Source organism: Schistocerca gregaria, chromosome 1 (assembly GCF_023897955.1).
Source record: "Schistocerca gregaria isolate iqSchGreg1 chromosome 1, iqSchGreg1.2, whole genome shotgun sequence".
NCBI lineage: Eukaryota > Metazoa > Arthropoda > Insecta > Orthoptera > Acrididae > Schistocerca > Schistocerca gregaria.
In genome coordinates this window covers 853,629,318-853,656,696 of record NC_064920.1, presented here as the reverse complement: position 1 = coordinate 853,656,696, position 27,379 = coordinate 853,629,318, and the positions used below count along the sequence as shown (strand labels likewise).

Sequence of the window (27,379 nt, the reverse complement as noted above, 5' to 3'; positions counted from 1 at the left end):
TAAAAAATTGTGTAAAAGTTGTTTTTGGTTTTTCAACAATTTAAAATCACCTCATCATTTATATGAGGCCATGGAACTGCAACCCTCGACAAATAAGTGACCACAAGAAAATTGTAAATAAACCCACATGAGTTTTGGGTACAAGAATCTATTTGTGGCTCAGCTTTTATAAACAAACCAACAAAGTATATACAGTATACAGGTCTCAACTCCCTTTCATTTTCATTGCTCTCACAAGTACTTGTTGCTACCCAAAATATTCAAAAATTTCATTGTAATGGTAAAACCAGTAGCAGTATGATATTCCGCTGCTAGATGTCTTGAGGTGCATGTCTTCATTACAGCAGCACAAAGTTGCAACATCTTTGGCACATGCAGTTGTGAGTTGTAGTCGGGACATGTTTCAGTTCTTCTGTGAACTGTGAAATGGATAACACGAAGGAGCAGGATTTGGATCAAATTCTGTTTAGAGCTGAAGAAAACTGCAGCTGAAACCCACCACATGCTAATAGAGGCATTCGGTGAGAGTGCACTGAGTCAAATATAATCTTTTGAGTAGTTCAAGTGCTTTAGGAAAGCCAAGAACAGATGGAACATGACAAACATTCTGGTCAACCGTCAACTTGCAAAACACTGGAAATGACCATGAAGAATGTGTCTGAGGTGATTTACAAAGACCAAGGCAAACAATTCACCGTCCTGTAACAAACTTGGGCTGTCATCACATGTCAATGAATTCTAGCTGATGACCAGAACATGAGATAAACTGCAACAAAGTTTGTCCCTCACCTCCTCAGCATCAAACAATGAAACCTTACAAGTTAGACAACCACTGAGCTGCAACAAAGAGTTTGACAGTGTCCAAAATTCTTTTATGACAATGGTCACACACTCTCCCTACTCGACAGACCTAGCCCCATGTGACTTCTATTTGTACTAGGAGACAAAAATCATGTTGAAAGGGCAACTTTTTGACTCGACTGACAACATCCAAGTGGAATCGCAACAGATCCCTAACACCCTTCACCCTGCAGACTTCTGGGGGTGCTTCCAAAAATGGGAACAACACTGGAACCATTGTATGCAAGCTCAAAGTGACAACTTTGAAGGTGATGCAGGGCTTTAGGACATAAAAATGGTTTTCTGATTTTTACAATGAAATTCTTTAATATTTTGGGTAGCACCTCATATACTTTCCCCTCCTATCTGTTTACTGACCAGTTTGTTCATTTTTCTGCCACTTCTGCTAATTTTCATTGTGTGTGTCTCTACTGTTTTTGAACAAAATCACAGTTTTCTGTGGTTTCCATAAGTCTATGTCTTACTGCATAAGGCAAAACTGGTGTTATGTGCTGGCTCTAAATTGTTTGTTCTATAGGCAAGAGGTGCTTAATTTTGAAAACTCTGCAGCTTAGTTTTCTTAAACCATTCAAGGCAATTTTTATTCTTATAATCATCCATTCTGCTGTCCCTATAGCAACAGTCTTCAGCTGCTGAAAATTCAGAAGCCCATCAACTGGTGTTATGGCTCCAGTATTCCAGTGTAACTTCCACTTTTTTCATGACTATGCATAATACTGACCTTGTTACTTGCATGCATTACCTGAATCGTTTCAATGGGATTACCAATTATTTTAACACAAATTGTATTGTACATCTACAATGCCAAATAATTTATTATTTTTCAACAGGTAATAAAAACCATAAATAAAAATGAGATTTTAGTTTTACTCACCCATTAGTGTACTTATGGACTGTTTACGCTGTCGTGTGGGAGGTGGGAGTGTGTGCCTTGTACTCCGCCGAGAACTTTGATTGTTCCCTACTTTTTCCATAAATGACCTGATTTGCTCTGTAAGTACACAACAGGAAAGGTAAATCATCTATTGCCATAACAACAAATGCTAACAGTACATGCCAAAAACTATTTCTACTCTACAATATTTCATTTAAATAGTTTATAGTAAGTAAACTGTTCTATAAAAGAACAGACATGTATGTTGAACTGCAGAACATAATATTATTGTTGGTACTAAGGAAATGCAGAGATGGAGAAACTTGAAAATAGCATCACCTAGAATTCTGCAGTTTCTCATTGTGTAAAAATTCACTATCTATAATAATAATAATAATAATAATAATAATCATCATCATCATCATCACCATCATCATTCTGAGAAGTTGAAGTCTAGGAGGAGTGTTATAGTCTAAAATTAAACACTACCTTCTAATGGGTAATGTATCATTATCTGTAATAACAAATATCGTATCAAGATAAAAATTATGTAGAGCTCTAACAGTAACAGTAGAGTTACATGCTTATATTAAAAATAATTTAATCTCATGCAGTTCTAAATTTATGACATTTGATTTCATAGATAGTCAATCAGTAGTAGTGTGTATACATCTTGATCCTCATCCTGACACTAAATAAATGAGGTAACAATATCTTCGTCAAGGTCCTAGAGATATTAAATAGGTCTCATATTTATGAAAGTCTCTTGTCTACTGATGCTGTTCCAATGTTAATCATGACAGCTGCAAAATCCTTATCCTACAATAGCAAACAGTGCTAACATTGTGCATAGCTAAAACAAAGATGCCATGATCTTGAAAATATAATTGGTTAAATAAAAAATCTGCTCACCAAGTGGCAGCAGAAGAAAACATGTACAAAAGTTAAGAAAATTTTCAAGCTTTCAAAGCCAGTGACTCCTTATTCTGACAGAAGAGTTGAAACAGAAGGAAGATGAAAGAAGGAAAGGGACTGGCAAGGTTTACGAAATGGGGAGAATTAGGGGAAAGTTGCCAAGTCATCTCATCAAGAGCCCTAGGTTAGGGAAGACTTACCAGATGGGATGAGAAGCAAAAACAGATTGTTGAGGACTGCACCAGTTGAAATTTGAAGACCAGAGGACTTAGATGTGTAAGATTTGGCAATAAGCAAGACAGAGATTACTGATAGAATGTTGAGCAAGAGAAGGGTGGAAAGCTAACTGTACTGTATGTGGTAGACAGGTGAGGGCGAGGAAAGATAGACAGGTCAGAAATAAAATATATAGAAAACTAATTAGGAGAAAGAAAGGAACAGTTACTTAAAACAAATGCTGAGATTGAAGAAATTAATGTAAATTAAGGCCAGGTGGGTGGTGAGTACCAAGGAAATTTGTAACACCTGCCAAGTCCTGAGAAACTGTTGTCATGAAGGAGAATCCAGATGGGATATGTTGTACCAGATGTTCCCACCTGCTGAGTCCTGAGAAACTGTTACCTCCTGAGTCCTGAGAAGCTGTTGTCTTGGAGGAGAATCCAGATGGGACATGTTGTGAAGTAGGTACCAAGGTCACACATCATCAGGAGTGCCCTCAGGAAGTGTGATAGGACTGCTGTTATCATTCAAATACATGAATGATCTTGCAGACAGTGTGGGCAGCAATCAGCATTTGTTTCCTGATGATGTAGTGATGTACAGGAAGGTATCAAAGAGTAGTGACTTTAGGAGAATACAAGAGACCCAGACAAAATTTCTGTTTGATGTGATGACTGGCAGCTTGCTCTAAATGTAGAAAAATAAACATTATGGGTTTGTTTTTCCTACTCAACCACATTAACTTATAAGTACAACATTGGTAGTTTACTGCTTGACACAGTCAGATCATTTAAACATCCGGTCATAATATTGCAAAGTGATCTGAAATGGAATGAGTATGTAGGAATTGTGGTAGGGAAGGTGAATGGTAGACTCTCGTTCATTGGGATAATTTTGGGACAGAGAGGTTCACCGGCAAAGGAGATCACTGGCACTAGTGTGACCTATTCTTGACTACTGCTTGAGTGTTTGGGATCCACATGAAGTTGAATTAAAGAAGGACATTGAAGCAGTTCAGTTATGGGCTGCTGGATTTGCTACCAGTAGGTTCAAACAACACGTAAGTATTGTGGAGATCCTTCAGGGACTCAAATGGGAATCCCTGGAGAGAAGGTGAGATTCTTTTTGTGGAATGCTATTGAGAAAATTTAGAGAACTGGCATTCAAAGCTGATTGCAGAACTGTTCTACTGCCAACAACATACATTTTGCATACGAACCACAAAGGTAAGATATGAGAAATTAGAGTTCATGTGGAGGCATATAGATAGTAATTTTTCCTCACTCTATTTGCAACTGGAACAGGAAAGGAAATGATAGCAGTGGCAAAGTGTATCCTAAGCCACACTTGAATCTAAGCTGCATCTGAAAAATGAGACTGAAAATCAAGGAAAAATAAATTTTCCCGAATCTAAGCCGCACCTGAAATTTGAGACTCAAAATTCAAGGGGAGAGAAAAGTTTTAGGCCGCACCTCCAAATCAAAAAGTTGGTCCATTGTAATATGAGACACAATTTAGGTCGAATGAATGACGATACAGCTACAGTAGTTTGGTTCGAGTCGTAAGCTTAGCAGTTAAGCTTTACCAGGTAGCCATTGCAATGCGTCAGGCGCTCCGTCCTTTTTCACATGCTTCGTTTGGTTTGAATTGATTGCTTATTTTTCTTTGACCTAATAAGTGCCATTCTCTTTGTTATAGATGTTTACGTGTCACTCTAAGCTGAAGATGCATTACTGTACTGTGTCATGCATTGTTTGTTGCATTCTGATAATGAGTGTTTACGACCAGTCGCCGCTCGCGGCATGCCTTGCTTTTGTGCGCGATACTGCTGCTTAGAATAAAAAAAAGAGAGGAATCGTCTCATTAGCGAAACAATGGCAAGAGACTGCTATTTGTTGTTACTTACACTAATGCTTTCTCTGATAATGATCAACAAGAACCAAATAATAGACTGTGTATGATAGAAGATGTTCTGAGCGAGAGTTTAGCAAAAATTTTTCTCTGAAAATCTTTGTAGACACCTCTGTACTATGTTACGTTCTGCACAGAAATTAGAGTCATCTTAGATTTAAAAATATAGTCAATTGCCGTGCTTCATTTCTGACTGTATCACTATTAGGCATAAGAATAATATGAACATAAACATGACATGATATGTATATTCTTCCGCGTTTGCTGTTGTCTCACTCTAGCTTCGTAGTTTATTAGGCAGACAGGATTTAAATGAGATAGCAGCAAACACGAAAGAATACAAGGCAAAATGTTTATATTAGTATTATTCTTATGGTGAAGAGAATACTGCTTGTGATTCACAATTCATAAAAATTCCTATTAGCAACCATCTCTTCTCACAGGTAGGAAAAAATTCAGAACATACAGTTGGCCAGATTGACAACGGATTTTCGTAGTACATTCAAATGCTGCTACTTTCGAAGATGACTAATATGGAATTTGTATCTACTTCATTGGGTAATGCAGTCGTCGAAATTCGAGGCGGAGAAAAAAATCTCGTCTTCCACTTCATTTTCAAATTTATTTACTGACACAGAGGTTTTGGCGCCAGTATTTATCTTTGTGCCTGCAAAGCATGCCTGTATAGCGCTACCTACCTTCGACAGCAGAAGTTAGTTGTGGCGCCACCTACAAATATTTTTCAGAACTTCTGCTTACTTTGCACTCGATTCTAAGCCGCAGGCAGTTTTTTGGATTACAAAAACCAGAAAAAAGTGTGGCTTACATTCGAGTAAATACGGTATGTTCATTCATACTAACTAATAAATTTAGTGGTAGTCATACCAACATAAAAGGCTGATGGTGTTTATGCAACAACTAGTACATTATATGTTTCACTTCACAGATGGCTCTCCCTTTGACAGTGTACAGGTCTGGTATAAATGGTGGTAGAAGGGTGCATAGGGCAAATGTTTCAGAGCTTGTATGCTGGCAACATACAATATACTGTTGCAGATCATGTTCTACAACATGACAGTCATGACTCTGGTGCCTGTTTCACCCTGCCATCTGGATTTCCCCTGCCCCCTGACATCAGTTTCTCAGACTTTTAAATTTGGGAGCTGGTGTTACAACATGTCCTTGGTTCTCACCACCTATCTGGTCTTAATTTATTTAATTTCTTTGATCTTGGCATTTCTCTTCAGTAACTACTCCTTTCTTCAACCCCATTTACTTTTATATACATTTCATTTTGTGACCTGTCTATTATTCCTGAAACTGCAGCTCCACCTGCATACCATATATAATATACTTAGCTTTCTGCATTTATTAACTCATGCATGGTGTTTTGTCAGTAATATCTGTCTTACTTATTGCCCTATCCACCTCAAAACACTCAGGTTTTCAAATCTCATCTGGTGCAATCCCCAATAATCACTCTTCCCTCCTCATCCCATCTGGCGTGTCTCCCCTGACCTAGGGTTCTGGATGAATTTTCCCCAGTTCTCCCCATTTCCTTAAACCTCACAACACCTTTCCCTTCATCCCTCTTCCCACCCCTTTAACCCTTCTTCCAGAAGAAGGAACCACTGATACTGAATTCTGACACAGTCCTTAGCTTTCATGTATGCTTTCTTCTGCCACAACTTGATGAGGAGAGATTTTTTTATCATGAAATTACATTTATTATTCACTCAGGTTTCTTTTTTATTTCAATTGAGGAGAATGAACACATAAGTATAGAAGGTTTTTGCATCTGAATACAATAATATATCATGCCTTAATGAAGTAAAGAAGATATCAATTTCATTTACATAATTCTATTACTTAAGTTTCAATTTGAAAATTTTTGTTGTTAACAAAGATTACATAATTGACAGATTTATTTATGAAGTAGCTTAGTCTATTTCATACTAAAAAAAACAAAAAAGATTCAGTTAGTCATGAAGTCACTGAATATGTAACTACCAACTGGAGGATACAAATTACTTAAGAATATAAGGAAAGGGAATTTTCCACTGTGTATTGAAGTTCAAGTGCAAGTGAGATGGTCTATAACCAATTAATTTTTTCAAGCCAGGTGATGCATTGACAGCATGGACTCACAAGACGTGTGTGTGTGTGTGTGTGTGTGTGTGTGTGTGTGTGTGTGTGTGTGTATGTGTGTGTGTGTGTGTATGTGAGAGAGAGAGAGAGAGAGAGAGAGAGAGAGAGAGAGAGAGAGAGAGAGAGAGAGAGAGAGAGAGAGAGAGAACCCTTTATTGAGCCAGACCACAGGGCATGCCCACCAGAATATGCTCCTTCCTTGTGAATGTGCAGAGCTGGCTGCTAGGTTAGGTGCTCCCTCATGCACTTTAAGGCTGTTCTGGTGTGCTTCCTTACTTTCCATGGCAGGTGACAGAACTGAAGCACTGCAGAATACTATACTTGGTGCACCCAGCGAAACATTAGAAACCTTCCCTAGTGATGAAGAGGCAGGGTAGAATATGTCAGAAGCCAGAAGGAATTCCAGCAAGTAAGAATCACTGATACTGTAGCAAATATGAAAGTGATTGCTACACATTATAAGGGGTGGGTGCCCAAACCAGCAACACAGCAGGTACCATCATGGTGAAAGAGAGATGCCATCATAAAGGTGACCACTCAAGGTGCAGTAAGGAAGTGTAAGTCAGATGCAAGAGCAATTATTCAGTATACTGACATGGCAGAAAAAGTGTCTGAAAGTCATGAAATCCTGAACTGGCCATGAGAGTTGATCATACGAAAAAGCAGACCAAGTGAAGTCATTGCCATCTCACAATAGCATGAGAAATGTGAGCAAGAGTTGCAATAAATGTTGCTCATTTCCAGTAGAAGGATGTTCTACTTCTACATATACATAAATACTCTGCAAGCTAACTGAAGATATGTGGCAGATGGTGCTTCTGGTACCTTTAGCTGGTTCCCCCATCCTTGTTCCATTTGTGAATGGTGGGTGGAAATAATGATTTTGGTATGGCTCTGCATTAACTCTAATTTCTTATATTTTCTCATTGTGGTCATTCTGTGAGACATATGTGGTAGGCATTAATGTGTTGTCTGACTTCCCCAAAAGTAATCTCTCAAACTTTCAGTAGTAAACCTTTCCATCATGCACAACACCTTTCTTGTATCATCTACCACTGAAGTTTGTTGAGCATCTCTGTAATGCTACCGCACTGACTAAATATCTGATGATGAATGTGCTGCTCTTCATTGGTTCTTTTTCATTTCCTTTATCAGTTTTGTCTGTTCAGACTACATATGACTGGCCCGGAGAAAGCACCAATGCAGGCATGCCATCTACTCACATAGCTGTCTACAAGCTCCTACTGAACAGCAAGTCTCAGTCTTGGGACTAAGATGCTGCCAGTCACAGCATCATCATCCATGCTAATGTTGATGGGAAGAACTAAGGTGGCCTCGGTCTGCGGGCCATGTGGAGGGTGCGGCTATGACTGCTGCTGTCTTCCACCCTGAGTGCAACTGGTTCCCATCCTGGTACATGCGGCTGCTCTTCTATCATCATGAGGGATGAGCCAACACAGCTGCCCGCCACCTGCCACTGGGGCAAACTCTGCTGTAGGTAGCTAGCTTTTCTGTGTGCAGTCTGCAGTGGGGTCATGTGTGCCCTGATCATCATCTTATGGAAGCTGTGTACAGCTGCATACAGTGTGGGTGTGGGCTCATGTTACTGTGACAGGTCACTGGTCTTGTCTCATAATGGAGCTGAGTTGGTGCCAGTGCTCAGCAACAAATCCATGCAGACGAGCACATAACATAGTGGTTAACTTCCTCCTGACCCACAAGCAATGGCTTTCAGAATGTCGGTATCTCAACTGATTTATTTTGTGGACAATAAAAATTTGATGTTTTATTATTGGTTCAATGAGATCTTTGGGCATCAGAGAGGCATCAATCTTCTGAGTCAGAATTACTACATTCCTGGGTAGTGCTCTGCTGACCTCCGTACCTCAACGAGACCTCAAACTATAGCCCGGTCACAGCCCCATCCTCACAGCCACATTTTGTGTCAGAATGGTTTGACACCTCTGTATTTCAGTTACAGAAGAATCGCCTCTGTTGTCATACTTCAAGAAGATGGATCATCATCTACAGAGTTGCATGTATCAATACAAAGGTTTTTTATTTTTATTTTTTATTTTTTTACTGTGCAGACTATAGAGAAGCAATGGGCTTAAGATAGTGATAGTAGCCATTTATGTGGAAAATTATGCTGTCATAAATGTGTGCTAACAGTGTACTTGAGCAATTGCATCATCACTTTAGTTTTCTCTCTCAATGTTTTTTGGGTTTTATGTAACTGTTAGAGGATAAAACATGTATGAGTTAGAAATGCAGAAAGCATTTTGAGCTTTGGCAGTACAAATAGCTCACCTGCAAGTGAACCATGCAAATATGTTTAAGTAAGTATAGGCTGTGAATGCAGATATGACAGCTTTAGAAAGAAAAAAAAGATTCATAACAGAAAAGAAACAAAATGGACCTTTTGCTATGCCAGGGGACATGGACAAGAGAGAGAAGGAATGAGATGCTTTTTATGAGAAAAGTGCTGATTATATTTGTTTAACAGTAAATATTATGGGGAAGCAGGAGGAATTATGGAGAAAATTCACTTGTGGGAGAAAAGCAAGGGCCAACAGGTGTAGAAATCAAAGATTGTAGATGTTCCTGTAAGTTTACTTGCTGCACAAAATACTGGCATCGTGAATGTTAATAAAAGTATTGTAAAAATAACAGCTTCAGTATCTTATGAAAATGCAGAGTCTGAAGTAGCTGTAATGCCAGATGGATTAAGTGTATGCAGGATGGAAGTAAATGATTTTATCATTAGCAACAAGGGTGAAACTGATATATGTGCAGTAGTATTTACACCATAGGGCGATAATGGGTGTTGTTTTGATGCCACAGAGGCTGGGTCAACTGTACAAAGAAGTACATGTGCTACTGAATTTTGTGTTGGACAGACAGATACTATTGAGAACACATATGATGCCTGTGATGGTGCTGCCTTCTCTACATGGGAGGAGAAAGGAAGAGATGAAGGAGGAAAAATGCTTGTAATGTAAAGAATCAAGCTAAGAAGACTTTTTCCTTTCAGGAATGTATAGTCAAGGATCAGTGTAAATTTGACAATATTTGAAATGTTATAGGTAATGAGGATAAGGATACGTGTCATGCAATAGTTCTTAAATGTACAGTAAAACTTGAGGAGATGTAGTTTCAGCTGAAGGAGACAGTTGCAAGTGTTAAATCATCACAAGGATATCATGAAAGTTGAACAACATAAACTGTGTACATGATGAAGTATCAAAGAGCATGAAGGAGTTAGTTTTGAAAAGAAAGATATAAAAAAGCATGGCACTGCAATTCATCATCAGTGTGTAAGGAAATAACTGGAGCTACTCTCCAGTATGTTGAGTGTGATAGCACCATAAGTAGCTTTTCTGCAAATGAAGTTTTAAGGTTGCACATTTGAGAAAACATACGGGACATTTTTATTCCAAACACAAAAGATTCAGATAACATGGGTCAAGGTCATAAGCTACCTCAAAAAAGATGAAAATTTGAATGTATTCTTATTTGTTGTTACGATAGTTCAGTGTGTGCACTGTGTGAATATAAAAGTATTTTGGACCTAATCAAAATCTAAAGGTACTAAATGTCATTGAATTGCTGATTGAGACATTCTGACCTTTTTCTCTGTGATTTATCTTCTTTGTATTCATAAACCCAGGGACACTATTTTCTGTTGCTTTGAGCTTTCAGCTACTGGCTAAACTGTTTGTTGTCTTGCATTCAGTTGTTTACTATGGTAATAATGTAACAAATATACTTCTTGTTTCTCAGCAAAGGAATGCTGAGATTCACCTCAAACATTTACAAGAAAAGATTGGAGGAAGAAAGAAATTAATGAAAATAAACATTATAAACACACAAGAAATTGATAATCATTTATCCAGTGATAGTTACGTAATTGCAGGTTAGGTGATACTAATCCTTCTGTGAACACAGAATCAAATGGAACTACATCTACACACAGCTGTTCTAGGATGTAGCTGTTTCAGGCCCTTCTGCAGGTAATGATGGTGAGGAGCACCCTGAAACCATTGGCAGACATTTTATATGTACTCTAATATACTTTCAGAAGCTATAAGTTTGTTTCCTCCCCCATGAACCATGGACCTTGCCGTTTTGGTACTGCAAACGGCTGAAACCAAGGGGAAAATACAGCCGGAATTTTTCCCGAGGGCATGCAGCTTCAATGTATGATTAAATGATGATGGCGTCCTCTTGAATAAAATATTCGGATCTCCGAGCGGGGGCTACTCAAGAGGACATCGTTATCAAGAGAAAGAAAACTGGCATGCTATGGATCAGAGTGTGGAATGTCAGATCTTTTAATCGGGCAGGTAGGTTAGAAAATTTAAAAAGGGAAATGGATAGGTTAAAGTTATATGTAGTGGGAGTTAGTGAAGTTTGGTGGCAGGAGGAACAAGACTTTTAGTCAGGTGAATACAGGGTTACAAACACAAAATCAAATAGGGGTAATGCAGGAATAGGTTTAATAATGAATAAAAAAATATGAGGGTGGGTAAGCTACTACAAACAGCATAGTGAACGCATTATTGTGGCCAAGATAGACACAAAGCCCACGCCTACTACAGTAGTACAAGTTTATATGCCAACTAGCTCTGCAGATGAAGAAATTGATGAAATGTATAATGAGATAAAAGAAATTATTCAGGTAGTGAAGGGAGACGAAAATTTAATAGTCATGCATGACTGGAATTCGACAGCATAAAAAGGAAGAGAAGGAAATGTAGAAGGTGAATATGGAATGGGAATAAGAAATGAAAGAGGAAGCCATCTGGTAGAATTTTGCACAGAGCATAACTTAACCGTAGCTAACACTTGGTTCAAGAATCATGAAAGAAGGTTGTACACATGGAAGTAGCCTGGAGATACTAAAAGGTTTTAGATAGATTATATAATGGTAAGATAGATATTTAGGAAACAGGTTTTAAATTGTAAGACATTTCCAGGGGCAGATGTGGACTCTGTCCACAATCTATTGGTTATAAACTGTAGATTAGAACTGAAGAAACTGCAAAAAGGTGGGAATTTAAGGAGATGGGACCTGGATAAACTGAATGAACCAGAGGATGTACAGAGTTTCAGGGAGAGCATAAGGGAACAATTGACAGGAATTTGGGAAAGAAGTACAGCAGAAGAAGAATGGTTGGCTTTGAGGAATGAAATAGTGAAGGCAGCAGAGGATCAAGTAGGTAAAAAGACGAGGGCTAGTAGAAATCCTTGGGTAACAGAAGAGATACTGAATTTACTTGATGAAAGGAGAAAATACAAAAATGTAGAAGTGAAGCAGGCAAAAAGGAATACAAACGTCTCAGATCGACAGGAAGTGCAAAATGGTGAAGCTAGAGGACAAATGTAATGATGTAGAGGCTAATCTCACTAGGGGTAAGATAGATACTGCCTACAGGAAAATTAAAGAGTACTTTAGAGAAAAGAGAACCACTTGTATGAATATCAAAAGCTCAGATGGAAACCCAGTTCTAAGCAAAGAAGAGAAAGCAGAAAGGCGGAAGCAGTATGTAGTGGGTCTATACAAGGGCGATGTACTTGAGGACAATATTATGGAAATGGAAGAGGATGTAGATGAAGATGAAATGGGAGATATGATACTGTGTGAAGAGTTTGACAGAGCACTGAAAGACCTGAGTCGAAACAAGGCCCCGGGAGTAGAGAACATTCCATTAGAGCTACTGACAGCCCTGGGAGAGCCAGTCCTGACAAAACTCTACCATCTGGTGAGCAGGATGTATGAGAGAGATGAAATTCCCTCAGACTTCAAGAAGAATATAATAATTCCAATCCCAAAGAACGCAGGTGTTGACAGATGTGAAAATTACCGAATTATCAATTTAATAAATCGTGGCAGCAAAATAATAATGTGAATTCTTTACAGACAAATGGAAAAAGTGGTAGAAGTGGACCTCGGGGGAAGATCAGTTTGGATTCTGTAGAAATACTGGAACACGCGAGGCAATACTGACCCTACAACTTATCTTAGATGAAAGATTAAGAAAAGGCAAACCTACGTTTCTAACATTTGTAGACTTAGAGAAAGCTTTTAACAGTGTTGACTGGAATACTCTCTTTCAAATTCTGAAGGTGGCACGGGTAAAATACAGGCACGGGTAAAATACAGGGAGAAAAAGGCTATTTACAATTTGTACAGAAACCAGATGGCAGTTATGAGAGTTGAGGGGTATGAAAGGGAAGCAGTGGTTGGGAAGGGAGTGAGACAGGGTTGCGCCGATGACATTGTAATTATGTCAGAGACAGCAAAGGACTTGGAAGAGCAGTTGAATGAAATGGACAGTGTGTTGAAGGGAGGGTATAAGATGAACATCAACAAAAGCAAAACGAGGATAATGGAATGTAGTCAAATTAAGTCAGGTGATGCTGAGGGAATTAGATTAGGAAATGAGACACTTAAAGATGTAAATGAGTTTTGCTATTTGAGGAGCAAAATAACTGATGATGGTTGAAGTAGGGAGGACATAAAATGTAGACTGGCAATGGCAAGGAAAGCGTTTCTGAAGAAGAGAAATTTGTTAACATCGAGTATAGATTGAAGTGTCAGAAATTCATTTATTAAAGTATTTGTATGGAATGTAGCTACATATGGAAGTGAAACATGGATGACAAATAGTTTGGACAAGAAAAGAATAGAAGCTTTCAAAATGTGATGCTGCAGAAGAATGCTGAAGATTAGATGAGTAGATCACATAACTAATGAAGAGGTATTGAATAGAATTGGAAAGAAGAGGAATTTGTGGCACAACTTGACTAGAAGAAGGGATTGGTTGGTAGAACTGTTTCATCAAATTATTTTTTGTTAACAACTGAAACAGATAAACCTCTAGCTGATTCTAAATCAATCATTAAATGTCATACTGAGTAGAATTTTCACCAAATATTGTTAATTCTGTGTCATCTTGTAGAAAGCATCTACAAAGCTATATAGTTTCAGCAGCCTGAACTGAAAGTGATGAATTTAATAACTTTCTAACGAGATATGTTGCATTCTATAAGAGAGTGGTTTAAAAAATATGTACTTTATTAGTTTTCTTTGTTGTGGACATTTCATTGGAACAAGAAATAGCATCCATTCATTTTTCAACAAAATAAAATTTTTGTTTCTTCAATCAATGCAGGAGAAAATTTAAGTGTTCTGGGCTGGGACAGTAATGCAAAGTCATAATACTCTTTGCTTTAAGTAATGATTAATATGGTTTGTGTTAATTATTCTGGAAATAAACTGGGTATCAGTTCAGGAACTTGGGAGTTATAGAGGGTGAGTCACTAACTATTGCCACCTAGAATAACTCCAAAAGTATGATAGGAGCTGAAAAGTTTGTGGGACAAATGTTGCATGGGACATTGGTTTTTTGTTGCTAGGTGGGGTCACTTCAGAGATGTAAAGGTCAACTTTTTTTTTAAAGTAGTATGCTATAGTTTGGTACTTATTTTCTGATAGCGGCTATTGAGATGAATCCAATGACAATGTAAGAGTAAGGTCCTTGAAGGTCAACGAAGGTCAAAAAGGTGACATTTACAGAAGGTGTTCGAAGTGATGACCATGGGTATCAATGCAATACTGCAATCTTCTTATCATGGGCTGAGTCGTTTTCCTTCTCACTTCGGCACTTATCGGAACACATGCTCTGACAATTCTCCCTCGTATATCATGCAAATTGCAAGTATTTGTCAAATATTCACATCTAACATGCCAATGACAAGTAAACCATTTCATGGTTTCACAATACAACACTATTAGGAATGGTAAGACTAGTATCATCAAATCAAGCGAATGTGAATGGTGTATTCCTTTGAAGAACGAGTTTATATGCTTTTCATTTATGGAGAATGCCAATGAAATTCAGTGGGAGCTAAAGACTTATACACTGAAATATATCCTCAATGTACTCACCTTACAAATCATACATTTAAATATGTGTATGATATATTGAGAACAACTGGATCTTTAATGCATCAGAAACATATCCCTCAAAGGAAAGTTACTTGCCACTGTGGTTCGAGATCCTTCGGTTAGTTTTCTTCAAATCGCAAGGGAATCTGGCATGAACCAGAGTAATGTTGTTTGTGTTCTTCATCGCCATATAAATCATCCTTATCATATCAGTCTCCACTAAGAATTAACTGGTACGGATGGTATGAGTCACACTGAATTCTGCCAATGGGCTCAACTTCAGATTCAGAGAGACGACACATTTATTAATTTGATTCCTGAACCACGGAAATGTTAATTTGCATAACATGCATTATTGGGAAACTGCAAACCCATGTTGGCTGCAGCAAGTTGCACAATCACAAGATTCTCACAACAGGAAAGTAAATAAAAATGTTACCATACTTAACCAAAATATTGGTGGATTAAAGAAAAAAGTAGATTCTCACAAAAGTAAAGTTAAAAGTAATGTTACCATTTTTCACCAAAATATTCCAGGATTGAAGAATAAAGTAGATGAGCTCCTGGTTTGTTTAGATGACATTGAATCCGAAAATGTAATAGCTATACTATGCCTGTCTGAGCATCACATTGTGTCTGATATGGGAAAGGTAAATATCAATGGTTATAAACGAGATGCACATATGAGTAGAGAGAATAAGGTGAGAGGAGGAGTTGCTGTATATGTCAAAAGTTATCATTGTGTAAAAAGCCTAGAAACAAAAACGTTTTGTCTAGAGCAACATATAGAAGCATGTGCCTGTCAACTTAAACTGAAGGAGAGCTCTTTTATAATGGTAACAGTATATAGGCCCCCTTCAGGAAACTTTCATTTATTCCTGGAAAACTTGGATGCCTTGTTGTTATATCTGTCAGATAGGGGGAAGCAAATTATTATTTGTGGGAACTTTAATGTTGATTCACTGAGAGAGTGTAATAGGAAGAATGACCTGGAAGTCTTATTAGGTTCTTTCAATTTGACACCTGTCATTAATTTTCCTACTTGGTTAGTAAAGGACAACAGCACATTGATAGATAACACTTTTATAGACCAAGATAAGTTTAAAAACATAAATTCTTGTCCTGTTGAGAACGGCCTTTCTGATCATGGTGCTCAGCTAGCTACAGTATATGACATAGCTCCATTCAGTAATTCAAAACTACCTTCCCAAGTTGTGCGTTCAATTAATGACTCAACAATTAGAAATTTCAGAGAAAATCTTCAGCAGTTAGACTGGGATGAGGTGTACAAGGAACCCAATGCTAATTTAAAATATAAATTATTCCATGATACATTTGTAAAAGAATTTGAAAACTGTTTCTCCAAGAAAGTAAAATCTAATTATAAGAAACCATGCAAAAAACCTTGGCTCACTAAAGGAATAAAAATATCTTGTAACCACAAAAAGGAACTGTATCTAACAACAAGAAAGAGTAATGACCCAGAAACAGCCAAATATTACAAAAACTACTGTGCTACATTACAAAAAGTTATTTAAAAGGCCAGAAGCATGTACATAAGGTCTGAGATTAATGTCTCTGATAACAAAATCAAAACAATTTTGATTATTATGACAAGGGAGACAGGGCAACCGAGAGTACAGGATGACGGCATTACCATCAATGCAAATGGAAACTTGACAAACAAGAAGCCGCAAGTTGAAAACATTTTAAATAAGCATTTTTTAAATGTTGTAGAGAAAATAGGATCTAAATGTTCATTGGAAGTAGCAAGGAAGTTAATGGAAGAGGTCTTGCCAACACCATTTGATACAATTGAAATTCCACCCACCCCTCCTTCTGAAATTAGAAAGATAATAAACACTCTCAAGAATAAAAGCTTACATGGAATTGATAGCATTTCCAGCAGGATAAATAAAAGCTTGTTCCCAAGAGATAAGTTGGATTCTTAGCCACATATGTAATAGCTCTCTAAACCAGGGTGTTTTCCTAGATAGACTGAAGTATGCCACTGTTAAACCAATGCATAAAAAATGGGATACATCTGACGTCAACAACTACCCCCCCCCCCCCCCCCCCCCCCCCTCCAATCTCTCTTCTGACTGCCTTATCCAAAATTCTTGAGAAAGTAATGTATTGCAGAGTAGCTTCAAACCTTTGTAAAAATAATGTTTTAACAAAATGTCAGTTTGGTTTCCAGAAAGGTTTTTCAACAGAAAATGCTATATATACTTTCACTAATGAAATATTAAATGCTCTGAGTTACCGGAAGTAACCTGTTGGGATTTTTTGTGATCTCTTGAAGGCTTTTGATTGTGTAAATCATGGAATACTTCTAGATAAGCTCAAGTACAGTGGTATGAATGGAACAGGACTCAAATGGTTAAATCATATCTAACAGGAAGAGTGCAGAAAGTTGAAATAAGCAGTTCACATAATATGCAATAAACTGGTGATTTCTCAAAATGGGGAACAATCAAGAATGGGGTGCCACAAGGTTCAGTCCTCAGCTGTTCTTAATATATATTAATGACTTTCCATTCTATACTCACGAAGATACAAAGCTGGTACTTTTTGCCGATGATACAAGTATAGTTGTCACACCCCACAGGCAAGAATTAACTGGTGAAATTACAAATCGATGTTTTTCAGAAAATCATTAAGTGGTTCTCTGCAAATGGGCTCTCATTAAACTTTGTCAAAACACAGTACATACAGTTCCACATAGTAAATGGAATAACCCCATTAATAAATATGGACTTCGATCAGAAATTGGTAGCTAAGGTAGAATATTCAAAATTTCTAGGTGTATGCAATGATGAGGGGTTGAACTGGAAAAAAAACACACTGAAGATCTGCTGAAAAGTTTGAGTTCAGCTACTTTTGCTATTAGGGTCATTGCAAATTTAGGTGATATACATCTCAGTAAATTAGCTCATCATGCCTATTTTCATTCTCTGCTTTCGTATGGCATCATATTCTGGGGTAACTCACCATTGACTAAAAGAGTGTTCATTGCACAAAAGCATGTAATCGGAATAATTGCTGGAGCTCATCGATGATCATCCTGAAGACACTTATTTAAAGGGCTAGGGATCTTCACTGTAGCCTCACAATATATACATATATATCCATTCACTTATGAAATTTTTTATTAACAATCCAAATGAATTCAAAAGTAATAGTAGTGTGCATGGCTACAACATTAGGAGAAAGGATGATCTTCACTACTCAAGGTTAAATCTAATTTTGGCTCAGAAGGGGATAAATTATGCTGCCAGAAAAGTCTTTGGTCACTTACCTAATAGCATCAAAAGTCTGACAGATAGCCATATAGCACTTAAAAGGAAATTAAAAGAATTTCTTAACGGCAACTCCTTCTACTCATTAAGATGAAGTTTTGGACGTAGTAAGTGCGTAATTTCCCCAAGCGCCGCAACCCCCCCCCCCCCCCAAAAAAAAAAAAAAAAAAAAAAAAAAAAAAAAAAAAAAAAAAAAAATTAAGTGTCATGTAATATTTTGTGTAATGTATATCTTGTATAGGCACCTATTATTAACATGACACTTTCTACATCATTACGAAGTGTCATATTCATGATCTATGGAACAAGTACTAATCTAATCTAATATCAAAAAGGTGTGTGATTCTGGAGGACAGAATTATATCCACCTTTTCACTGAAGGAAATCTTAATAGTAGGAAGGACAACACATACCCGCAAGAAACATTAGGTCTGCTATTGGAAAAAATACCTTTAGGAACAAGGAAAAGAATGTGGTATTAACACAATAGGTGTCCAGCTAATTTTTTGCTGATGGCTAGAAATGAGTTGCAGAAACAATTCCCTAGTCACTGGATTGGTTGAGGAGGAGGTAATGGCCAGCTCGTTCACCAGACTTGACACTTCTGGATTTTTTCTTAAGGGGATTCATAAAAGACATAGTTTATAAAGATGTTCCAGCTACACCTGAAGATATGGAAGAGAGAACTGTCAGAATATGTGCTTTCGTAAGTGCTCATTTGATAAGGAATACCACTAAATCCATAATAAGAAGATTGCAGCATTGCATTGATACCCATGGTCATCACTTCCAACACCTTCTGTAAATGGACATTCATACCACTTTTGTGACCTTCAAATTGGATTTGTCTTGATAGCCACTATCAGAAAATAAGTACCAAACTATAGCATACCATTTAAGAAAACAAAGTTGACCTTCATATCTCTGAAGTGACCTCACCTAGCAACAAAAAACCAATGTCATATTATGTAACGTTGTCCCATGCGACTTCTGTCCCACAAACTTTACAGCTCCTATCATGCTTTCGGAGTTATTCTTGGTGGCAATAGTTAGCGACTCACCCTGTATAATATTTTTTTTTCGTTTTGGGTAACAACACTTGGGCTGATCCCAGGATTAAAACTTTTAAACAAAATTACATCCCACATTCTGCACGGAACTCTCTTTCTTGAGCAGATCTGTATACATCCACACTCAATAAAACATTTATGCTCTCTCAAGAACAGAATCCAGGGAGAAGTACAAAAAATATTGTAATGGGATACCCTTTTCTAACATAACCATTTTTATAGAAGTGGCTGATACCAGGATTAATCCAGAATCTGGTATAAGTGAACATTCTCAGCTGCTTCACTGAAAGAGTTTGATTTGACTTTGTATATGATGTACTATATTTCAGAAAACATCAAAATGTATAAAAAGAAATTAATTTTTTACACTCTGTATGTACAGTTAAAATTACTCTTTTTGTAGAAATATTTGAAATTTGAAAATATCAAGCACACTTAAAATTCATACTCTGAATTGCACAATCTGAGAATATTTGTTAAATTTATTTCTGGACTCGTTTATAAAATAATGTTGCATCTTGGTGAAGTTTCTTCTTTGATCAAGAAAGTTTGTAAACTCATTTTGCTTTCTGAACTCTTTGGAATATTGGGAGGACTGCAGAATGTTAGGAATAGTGGGCATGCCTCTGATGGAAAAACAGTTTTTTTTTAATTTTGTCCAGAACAATGTAATTGATGGTTTTGTGAAAATGGAGATTGTGAATTCAGTGTGTTATAGAAGAATGGGATAAAATAAAAGAAAATCATAGCAACAGATAGTAGTTCATCTATTATTTAGTCTTCTGGAATCCACAACATTATAAAAAAATACAGCCTCAAGAATATACCCCTAGACGCAAGAACTGCAGCCAACAAGAAAAGAAAATGAAAGTAAGTAAAAAGTATTTCTTTAATATATCTTACACCTCTCAAAATTTTTGGAACTTTTAAAGACAGAGAAATTTAACAGTGATGTGTGGGAGAGTAAAATTACAAGTGTGGGTGTCAGTGATATTCTGTTAACTGATAATGAAGTTTTGTCTGTTGTAGAAGGAAAAAGGACAAATATTTGGGTATTTGCAATTTTTATGTAAGTGAACTTCAATCACTGGATGAAAGAAGACCCGAGAGCAGTCCAACATATTTGGATCAACAGGGACAAGATAACATCAACAATGACAGACCAGATGATTTGACTTTACAACTAAGATGAGGGATAAGAAAATAAATACAAACTATTTGTGATTTTTTTTTTTTGGGTGGGGGGCCTCGTTTGATTGCTAGGAAAATGAAGAGAGATGAGGGTAGTGGTGATGAAGTGAAAGCTGTAGGACTCAGTTTATACAGGGTTTTGTAGTCAGCAAAGAAACAGTTAAAACTGACAGTATGCAGTTGATTTTGGTAAAATTGAGTGCAGTTAATGGTCAGATAACAGGAATAAAAACAGACAACAATAGCACATTTAGTGCAGTTAATGTTCAGTTAACAGAAATAAAAACAGATAACAATAGCAAATTTAGTGCAGTGAACAAGCAGATAACTGAAAAAAGATGAATAACTAGAGAAAATTTACTTCACTACAAGGACAATTAAATGACCTAAAAACTGAAAGCAATAGTAAAATGGGCAGGGTACAATACCAAACAGGCCAACTTAGTAATCAGGTCTCAGAGCTAAGAAATGGGTTGTCAGATGGATTAAAAAATGTGAATTAAAAAGTCACTGCCTCAGAAAGTAAATTTTTTGTTTTAGAAAATGAGCTGGTAAATGAATCTGCATCACAAGAGAAGAATGTTAATGAAGTTAGAGTTCAACTGAAGGTCACAGAGGAAAAAATGGAACAGAACTTTTGTAGCATAGATCAAAACATTTTAAAGGTTGGAAACAATATGCTAACTAATCTAAATATTTTAGATCAAAATATTTATGCAGTTATGGAAAATTGTATTCACAAAAATCTTTATTCAAATAATGATACTGCGTGGTCCAACATTCGAATCAGAAGTTTTCCATCAGACAATTTACATTCAGTGGATTTTCTTCACTGCTGCAGAGATAGTTTTGTGTCAGACATGAATGACAATCAAAAAATTAAATTTGTTAAAAGATATCTTGGAGGTGAAGCTCTAGGTTGGATAAATCTAAATTTAAGTCAGTGGGAGACATATCAAAGTATCAGAAAAAGTTTTTAAATAAATTTTGGTCAGAAGCTGAACAATGGAAAATTAAAAGTGAATTTCAAAATGGTCCAGATTATAGGAACAGGGACAGTACTCTGAAAGAGTTTTGTAATAATCAATTTAAGAAACTAACTCACCCTGATAAACTATTTGATGAAATCACTTTGATTGATGCACTCAAAAGGAGACTACCAGAGAGATTGAAGTGGGACTTAGTGCACGGACCTGACAATTGCCTTGAACAATTTTTATGAAATGTTGACAGGCTGGATAGGGCAGTGGAAAGAAGCATGTACCATAATCATGAAATAATAGAGATCACAATGGTAACAACTACAGAGACAGAGATAGTGGTAGCTTCTATCAGCATAAAAATGCTAACAGAGACAGAAATTTTGAACATCAGCAGAACAGGAATAATGGGGATAGCTATGGGCAATTTAATAGGAGAAACCATCATAGAGGTATCTCTTGGGGGACATGGCAGTCCACCTCAATGAAGGTCCACAGTTCTGGGGCTAAGAAACACAACAAGCTCAAGCCCCACAATTTACACTTAAAATTAGACAATAATAACACTATTAATATGGCACAGGTATCTCAAGTTGAACAGAAGGAATATCAGATTTATCATTTATGTTTTGATCAAAAGTTTTAGAACATTATTTTTAATTATAGTGATCTAGATACAAACAAGAATGTGAGAGTAATGATAATTTCTATGTTGTGTGTACTAATGATTTCTTCTCTTGGTCAGAAAACAGTGTTATTAATATATGTAAAACAGGCGATGACTGTGCTGGAACTGAATTTGATGGTATTTTTGATGTAGATGTGAATGAGAGCTGTGAAATGACATGTTGGCAAGTCTGAGACTGGTAGCTTATTGCAAATGAATGTAGGTGAGGTGTGTGACTGTGAAGGCAATGAGACATGTGTTGTTACTGATGTTATTGATGAAATAATTTTGAAAGAATATTATGATGATGATGATTATCAGGTACTTGTGGAGTTTAAGAACAATGAAGTTTCATGGTTATTTGTGATTACAGGTAAGGTAAGTGATGTTTGTGCTGATGTAAGTAAGAGTCATGGGATACCAGTCCAGTCAAAGCACTTTTTCATTGTCAAGCAGAGCACTCATCCAAACAGTAAAGATGTGTTATCTGTAAGCTTAGAGAATAAAGATGAAAACCATTTGAAATGTGTTTGGGACCAAAATGATGATAATGTAGATAAATGTGTGTTTTCGAGTAAGTTAACTGTGGTTAGCCAAAATTTGTAACCAAATTGGTGGAATGAAGTGAAAGAAGATCTAAGTAGGAAGTGTAATTTTGACAGTAATGTATTTTGTCAGAATGAGATTTTCACTCTGCAGTGGAGTGTGCGCTGATATGGCTAAGCCATATCTCCACAATATCCTTTCTTCCAAGAGTGCTAGTTCTGAAAGGTTCACGGGAGAGCTTCTGTGAAGTTTGGAAGGTAGGAGACGAGATACTGGCAGAAGTAAAGCTGTGAGGATGGGGCATGAGTTATGCTAGGGTGGCTCATTTGGTAGAGCACTTGCCCGCGAAAGGCAAAGGTCCCAAGTTTGAGTCTCAGTCTGGCACACAGTTTTAATCTGCCAGGAAGTTTCAATGTATTTTGTGTTCCTTCTGTAATAAGTGGTGTTAGTTGTGCTATGAAATCCATTCAATGTGTTCAATCTTTGCCTGACAACATGTGTAACCAAAGTAACACTATGATACCAATAAAGTTGCTGAAACCTTGCAAGGAGAGTGAGGATATAGCATTTGATAGAATTGAAAGTGATCTTTTACATGAAGTGTCTATAACAGAGATGATAATTCAGATTTTGGATGTCCCGGCATTAAGATTAAGACTGTTCAGTGGGAATGGAACTGTTTAATTGATACAGGTAGCCCAATTTGTGGTGTATCTGAACAATGTAGAGACAAGATTAAGTACAGTAAGATTTTTGTGGAAATGCAAATTGTAGGTATAAAGGTAATAGGAGCTACAGATAAGCAAAGCAAATTGGTAATATCTCAGGTACCTTTAATGTACAGTATACAAGGCAAAAGCTTTGAACATGGGTGCTTATTGATACCTAGTCTGGAAGAAAATATAATTCTCAGTATGGATTGGATAGTGAAAGTTGAGGCTTGTTGTGGATGGAATGCTAAAGAATTGTTTATTTTGGAACCTAAGAGTAATATGTACATGAAAACTAATTTCTGTATTTTAAACTGTGGGAAATGTAATTATTTACCAAAAATTGTGAAATAAGGTGAGTACCAGGTGTTTGATGATGATATAGATTTTGATGAGACTGAAGATCAAGATTTTGAAAGTGTAGTAGATTCGAAAGTAAGGGAAGCTACAACTCTTAATGACCTGAAAAAGGAAGAATCTAGGAATTCGTTATTGGAGCTTGGGAAAGTGTTTCATGAAAAAGCAGGGAATGTGAAAGGCTATCATTGCATACATTACCTTAGAGATCATCAACCTTCCTTTCTCAAGCCATATAATAAACCATTTTCAAAAAGGTAGTTTCTAGAGAAAGAAATTCAGAAAAATGGCAACATGAAGTGTAATTGAGTGAAGTAGGAGTGCTAACAATAACCTTTTGGTTGTGGTAAGTAAGAGAAATGGTGGAGTGAGAATTGTTTTGGACTCTAACATCTTAATAAATTTCTTATTAGAGAATGACCTTCCCGAGAACATGGACAAGCTGTTACACAAGTTGGATTATGTAAAATACATGGGTAGTTTGAACTTGACATCTGGATTTCACCATATACCACTTGAAATTAATTCAAGAAAGTATACGGCATTTTTGTATGGAGGTAAGTGTTTTCAATACTGTGCGGTGTCATCTGGGCTAAATAAGAGCTCTGGATTCTGTCTTGGGAAGTGAAGTGAGTACAAAATTAATTGTGTATGTTGATGACATTCTGGTCACAGAAAAGACTTAGGAACAACATTTGGATCTGTTAAAAGATGTGTTTTCAAAATTAGATTTAGGAGGTAAGTGTACATTTGGTTGGAAGAAGTTAAACTTTTAGGATATGTTATATCAGAAAAAGGTATTGCACCTGATAAAGAGAAACATGATGCTATTACTAATTTTCCTACTCCTCAAACAAAAAACAGCTTAAATCATTTTTTGGGTTAACTAAATTTAATGGAAAATTTTGTAGCAGCCAAGCTTTGAGTGCTCCATGCTTGTGTGAACTTTTGAAGAAGAATACCATTTGAGATTGTAATCAGGAGTGTCAGGATGCTTTCAATGAGACCAAACAACAGTTATGTCAAAGTCAGGTATTGTTCAGACCAGATTTGTCTCTTCCTTTTCGTATTATGACAGACAGTAGTGATGTTGGTTTGCGGCCCATTTATTTCAGGAGGTTGAAGTTGGTGGTGTTATTAAATATAGATCTCTTGCATTTGCTAGTAGAGTATTGCAGACACATGAAAAGACATACACTGTAACTCCAAAAGAACTTTTGGCTGTACATTGGGCATTCAACAAATTTAAAAATTATTTACAAGGTCACAAAATCATCATCTATACTGATCACAAAACGTTATGTTACCATTAGTTGTGTAAGGGGTACCATAACAGAATTGCTCATTGGGCCTTGTTTTTACAGCAGTTTCAATTATGATATCAGATACATTAAGGGCACAGACAATGTAGTTGATAATGCTTTGTCTAGGCTACCTTTAGGTAATGAATCATCTAACAGCTTTGGAGAAGGAGAAAAAGAGTTTAAAATTATGTACCTGAGTGGTGTGAAAGAGGAAAAAAGAGATCTTGAAAATTTGCAAAGACATCCACAGGTATCAAAATCATGATCAAAATTGGAAAATGGTTAAGAGCGTGTTGGGTAAAAATGGAGGAAAAAAGACAGAACAGTATTATAAGGTACACAAGGGTATTTTATTCAGGAGAGGATTGGAAACTTGTGTTGGCCAGAACAGTGTATTTATACTGTAATTACTTATGCACTTGAGAGTTTGGGTCATTGTGGATCAACCAAATGCACACAAAAGATTCGGGAAAACATCTATTTTTATAATATAGGAAGGAGAGTCAAAAAGATTTCCAGCTGTGACAGGTATCAAAGAGTGAAGGTAAGTAACTAAACAAGTAGAGTCCAAATGCAAAACATACTGCCTAATAGTAACCTTGATCTCATGTCTGTAGATATTTATGGACCTTACCTACATGTAAGAAATGGTTTTGTTATGTTTTGTGGTGGTTGACATATTTTCGAAGTTCATAAAGCTGTCTCCTCATAAGAAATCTTCCAGTAAGCAAATCATCTCAGTGTCCGAAAACACACATTTTTATCAGGTAGGTATACCTTAAACAATTTTATCTGATAATGGTTCTCAGTTTACATCACAAGCTTGGAAAGATTTTGTTGCTCACACAAAAGTAAGGTATATTCTAACCTCAGTGTACCATCCTTTGAGTAACCCTGCAGAAAGATATATGAGAGAGATTGGAAGCCTGTTTAGAACACATTGTAGTAAGAACCATACCAGTTGGATAGATTATGTCAGTGACTTTAAGAATATTTTGAACAGCTTACAACAGTCAACAGGTTTTCCACCATTTGAAATCAGGTTTAATTGCAGACCAGCAAACTTTATTTCTTAAAATGTTAAGTTTCCAGCATGTAAAATTCTGTCACTGCAAGACAGGGAAGAATGTGTTAGGGAGATGAGGAAAAAAGGGGGGATAGGAGAAAGCAGAAACATGATGGTAAAGGCAGATTTTGTAAGTTTGATGTAGGAGATCTTGTGCTGGTGAAAGCCAAAGAGAAATCTTAAGTGTTGACATTTGAGGTAAATAATTTTTTTAATATCTATATTGGACCATCTGAAATTTATGAAAATCCATATCCTAATCCTTACAGACTTGTGTACCCTAAATCTAAGTAGATGTTTGGATTACACAATATCACTGAACTGAAAGCGTATGTAAATCCATAAGTATCTAATGTTTGTTTGCTTATTCTTTTTTTGCATTATCATGAATTTAATATGAAAGATGATGTGATTTCTACTGTTATGTCTTATCCGTTGACTGAGTTTAAATTTATTTGTAGATTCGTAAGACTAGATAACTGTGTTTTGTTTGTCTGGGATTTGGTATGTAAGATGATGTGATTTTTAAAGCTCTGTCTTATCTATTGACTGAGTTAAAATCTATGATACACTGTATAGTTATGTTCTGTAGTAGATTTGTGCTTTAGAATTTGATACATATACACTGGGAGATTAAATGAGTAGATCCTTTAGCAGTTTTGAAATGGGGCAGTATTCATAATTTGTACTGTAAATGAGGATAGTATCTGAGCATATCTGTGTGTAATACATTATTAGCCCATTTTTTGTTGCATTTGACTCTGTTTATTAATGTTCAATATGTGAACACTTTTTAATCTCAACTGACATAAATCCCATATATAACTTACTTTGAAAAATGACTAAAGAGAGTATATCTGGTGTGATGTGAAAAAGATACTGAACAACATATTTAGTAAACAAAATAATGTTTCAGGAATTTGATGTGAATGATAGACTGAAAGTTGATTATCCATTGGAGCATGTGATGAGAACTCTAGGGATGTGACTGAAAGATGTGGGTGGATTCATTCTTCATACTGTCGTATGGCTGTACCCTGCTGGACCAGTCAACTTGCAAGAGAGCTTGAGTACTATGTAATGTACTCCAGAATCTGTTGACTTGATCTGTGTTGTGACTGATATCTGTGAATTGTTAGCCAAGACTGCAAAAGACAGTGTTATTCAGCATAGTTGCATGTTTTTTGCAAGTAGGAGGATTGACTTTCCAATGCATTATGTAACTTTAAATCAGTATATATTGTTTTTAATCATCTGTAAATGAATCTTCTAAGTCTTTGGTCATCGCATCTGTGTGTTTGTGT

General features: G+C 36.6%; 1 protein-coding gene across 1 annotated transcript in view; it reads right to left on the bottom strand.

The window, feature by feature from the left end:
- The window catches only part of LOC126272733 (uncharacterized), a 76,625-nt gene that overhangs the window by 29,153 nt on the left and 20,093 nt on the right, over positions 1-27,379 (bottom strand). Inside the window, exon 3 of the mRNA XM_049975792.1 lies at positions 1,736-1,852. Coding sequence (XP_049831749.1) covers positions 1,736-1,852 — 117 coding nt within the window. The remainder of the gene's footprint in view (positions 1-1,735; positions 1,853-27,379) is intronic.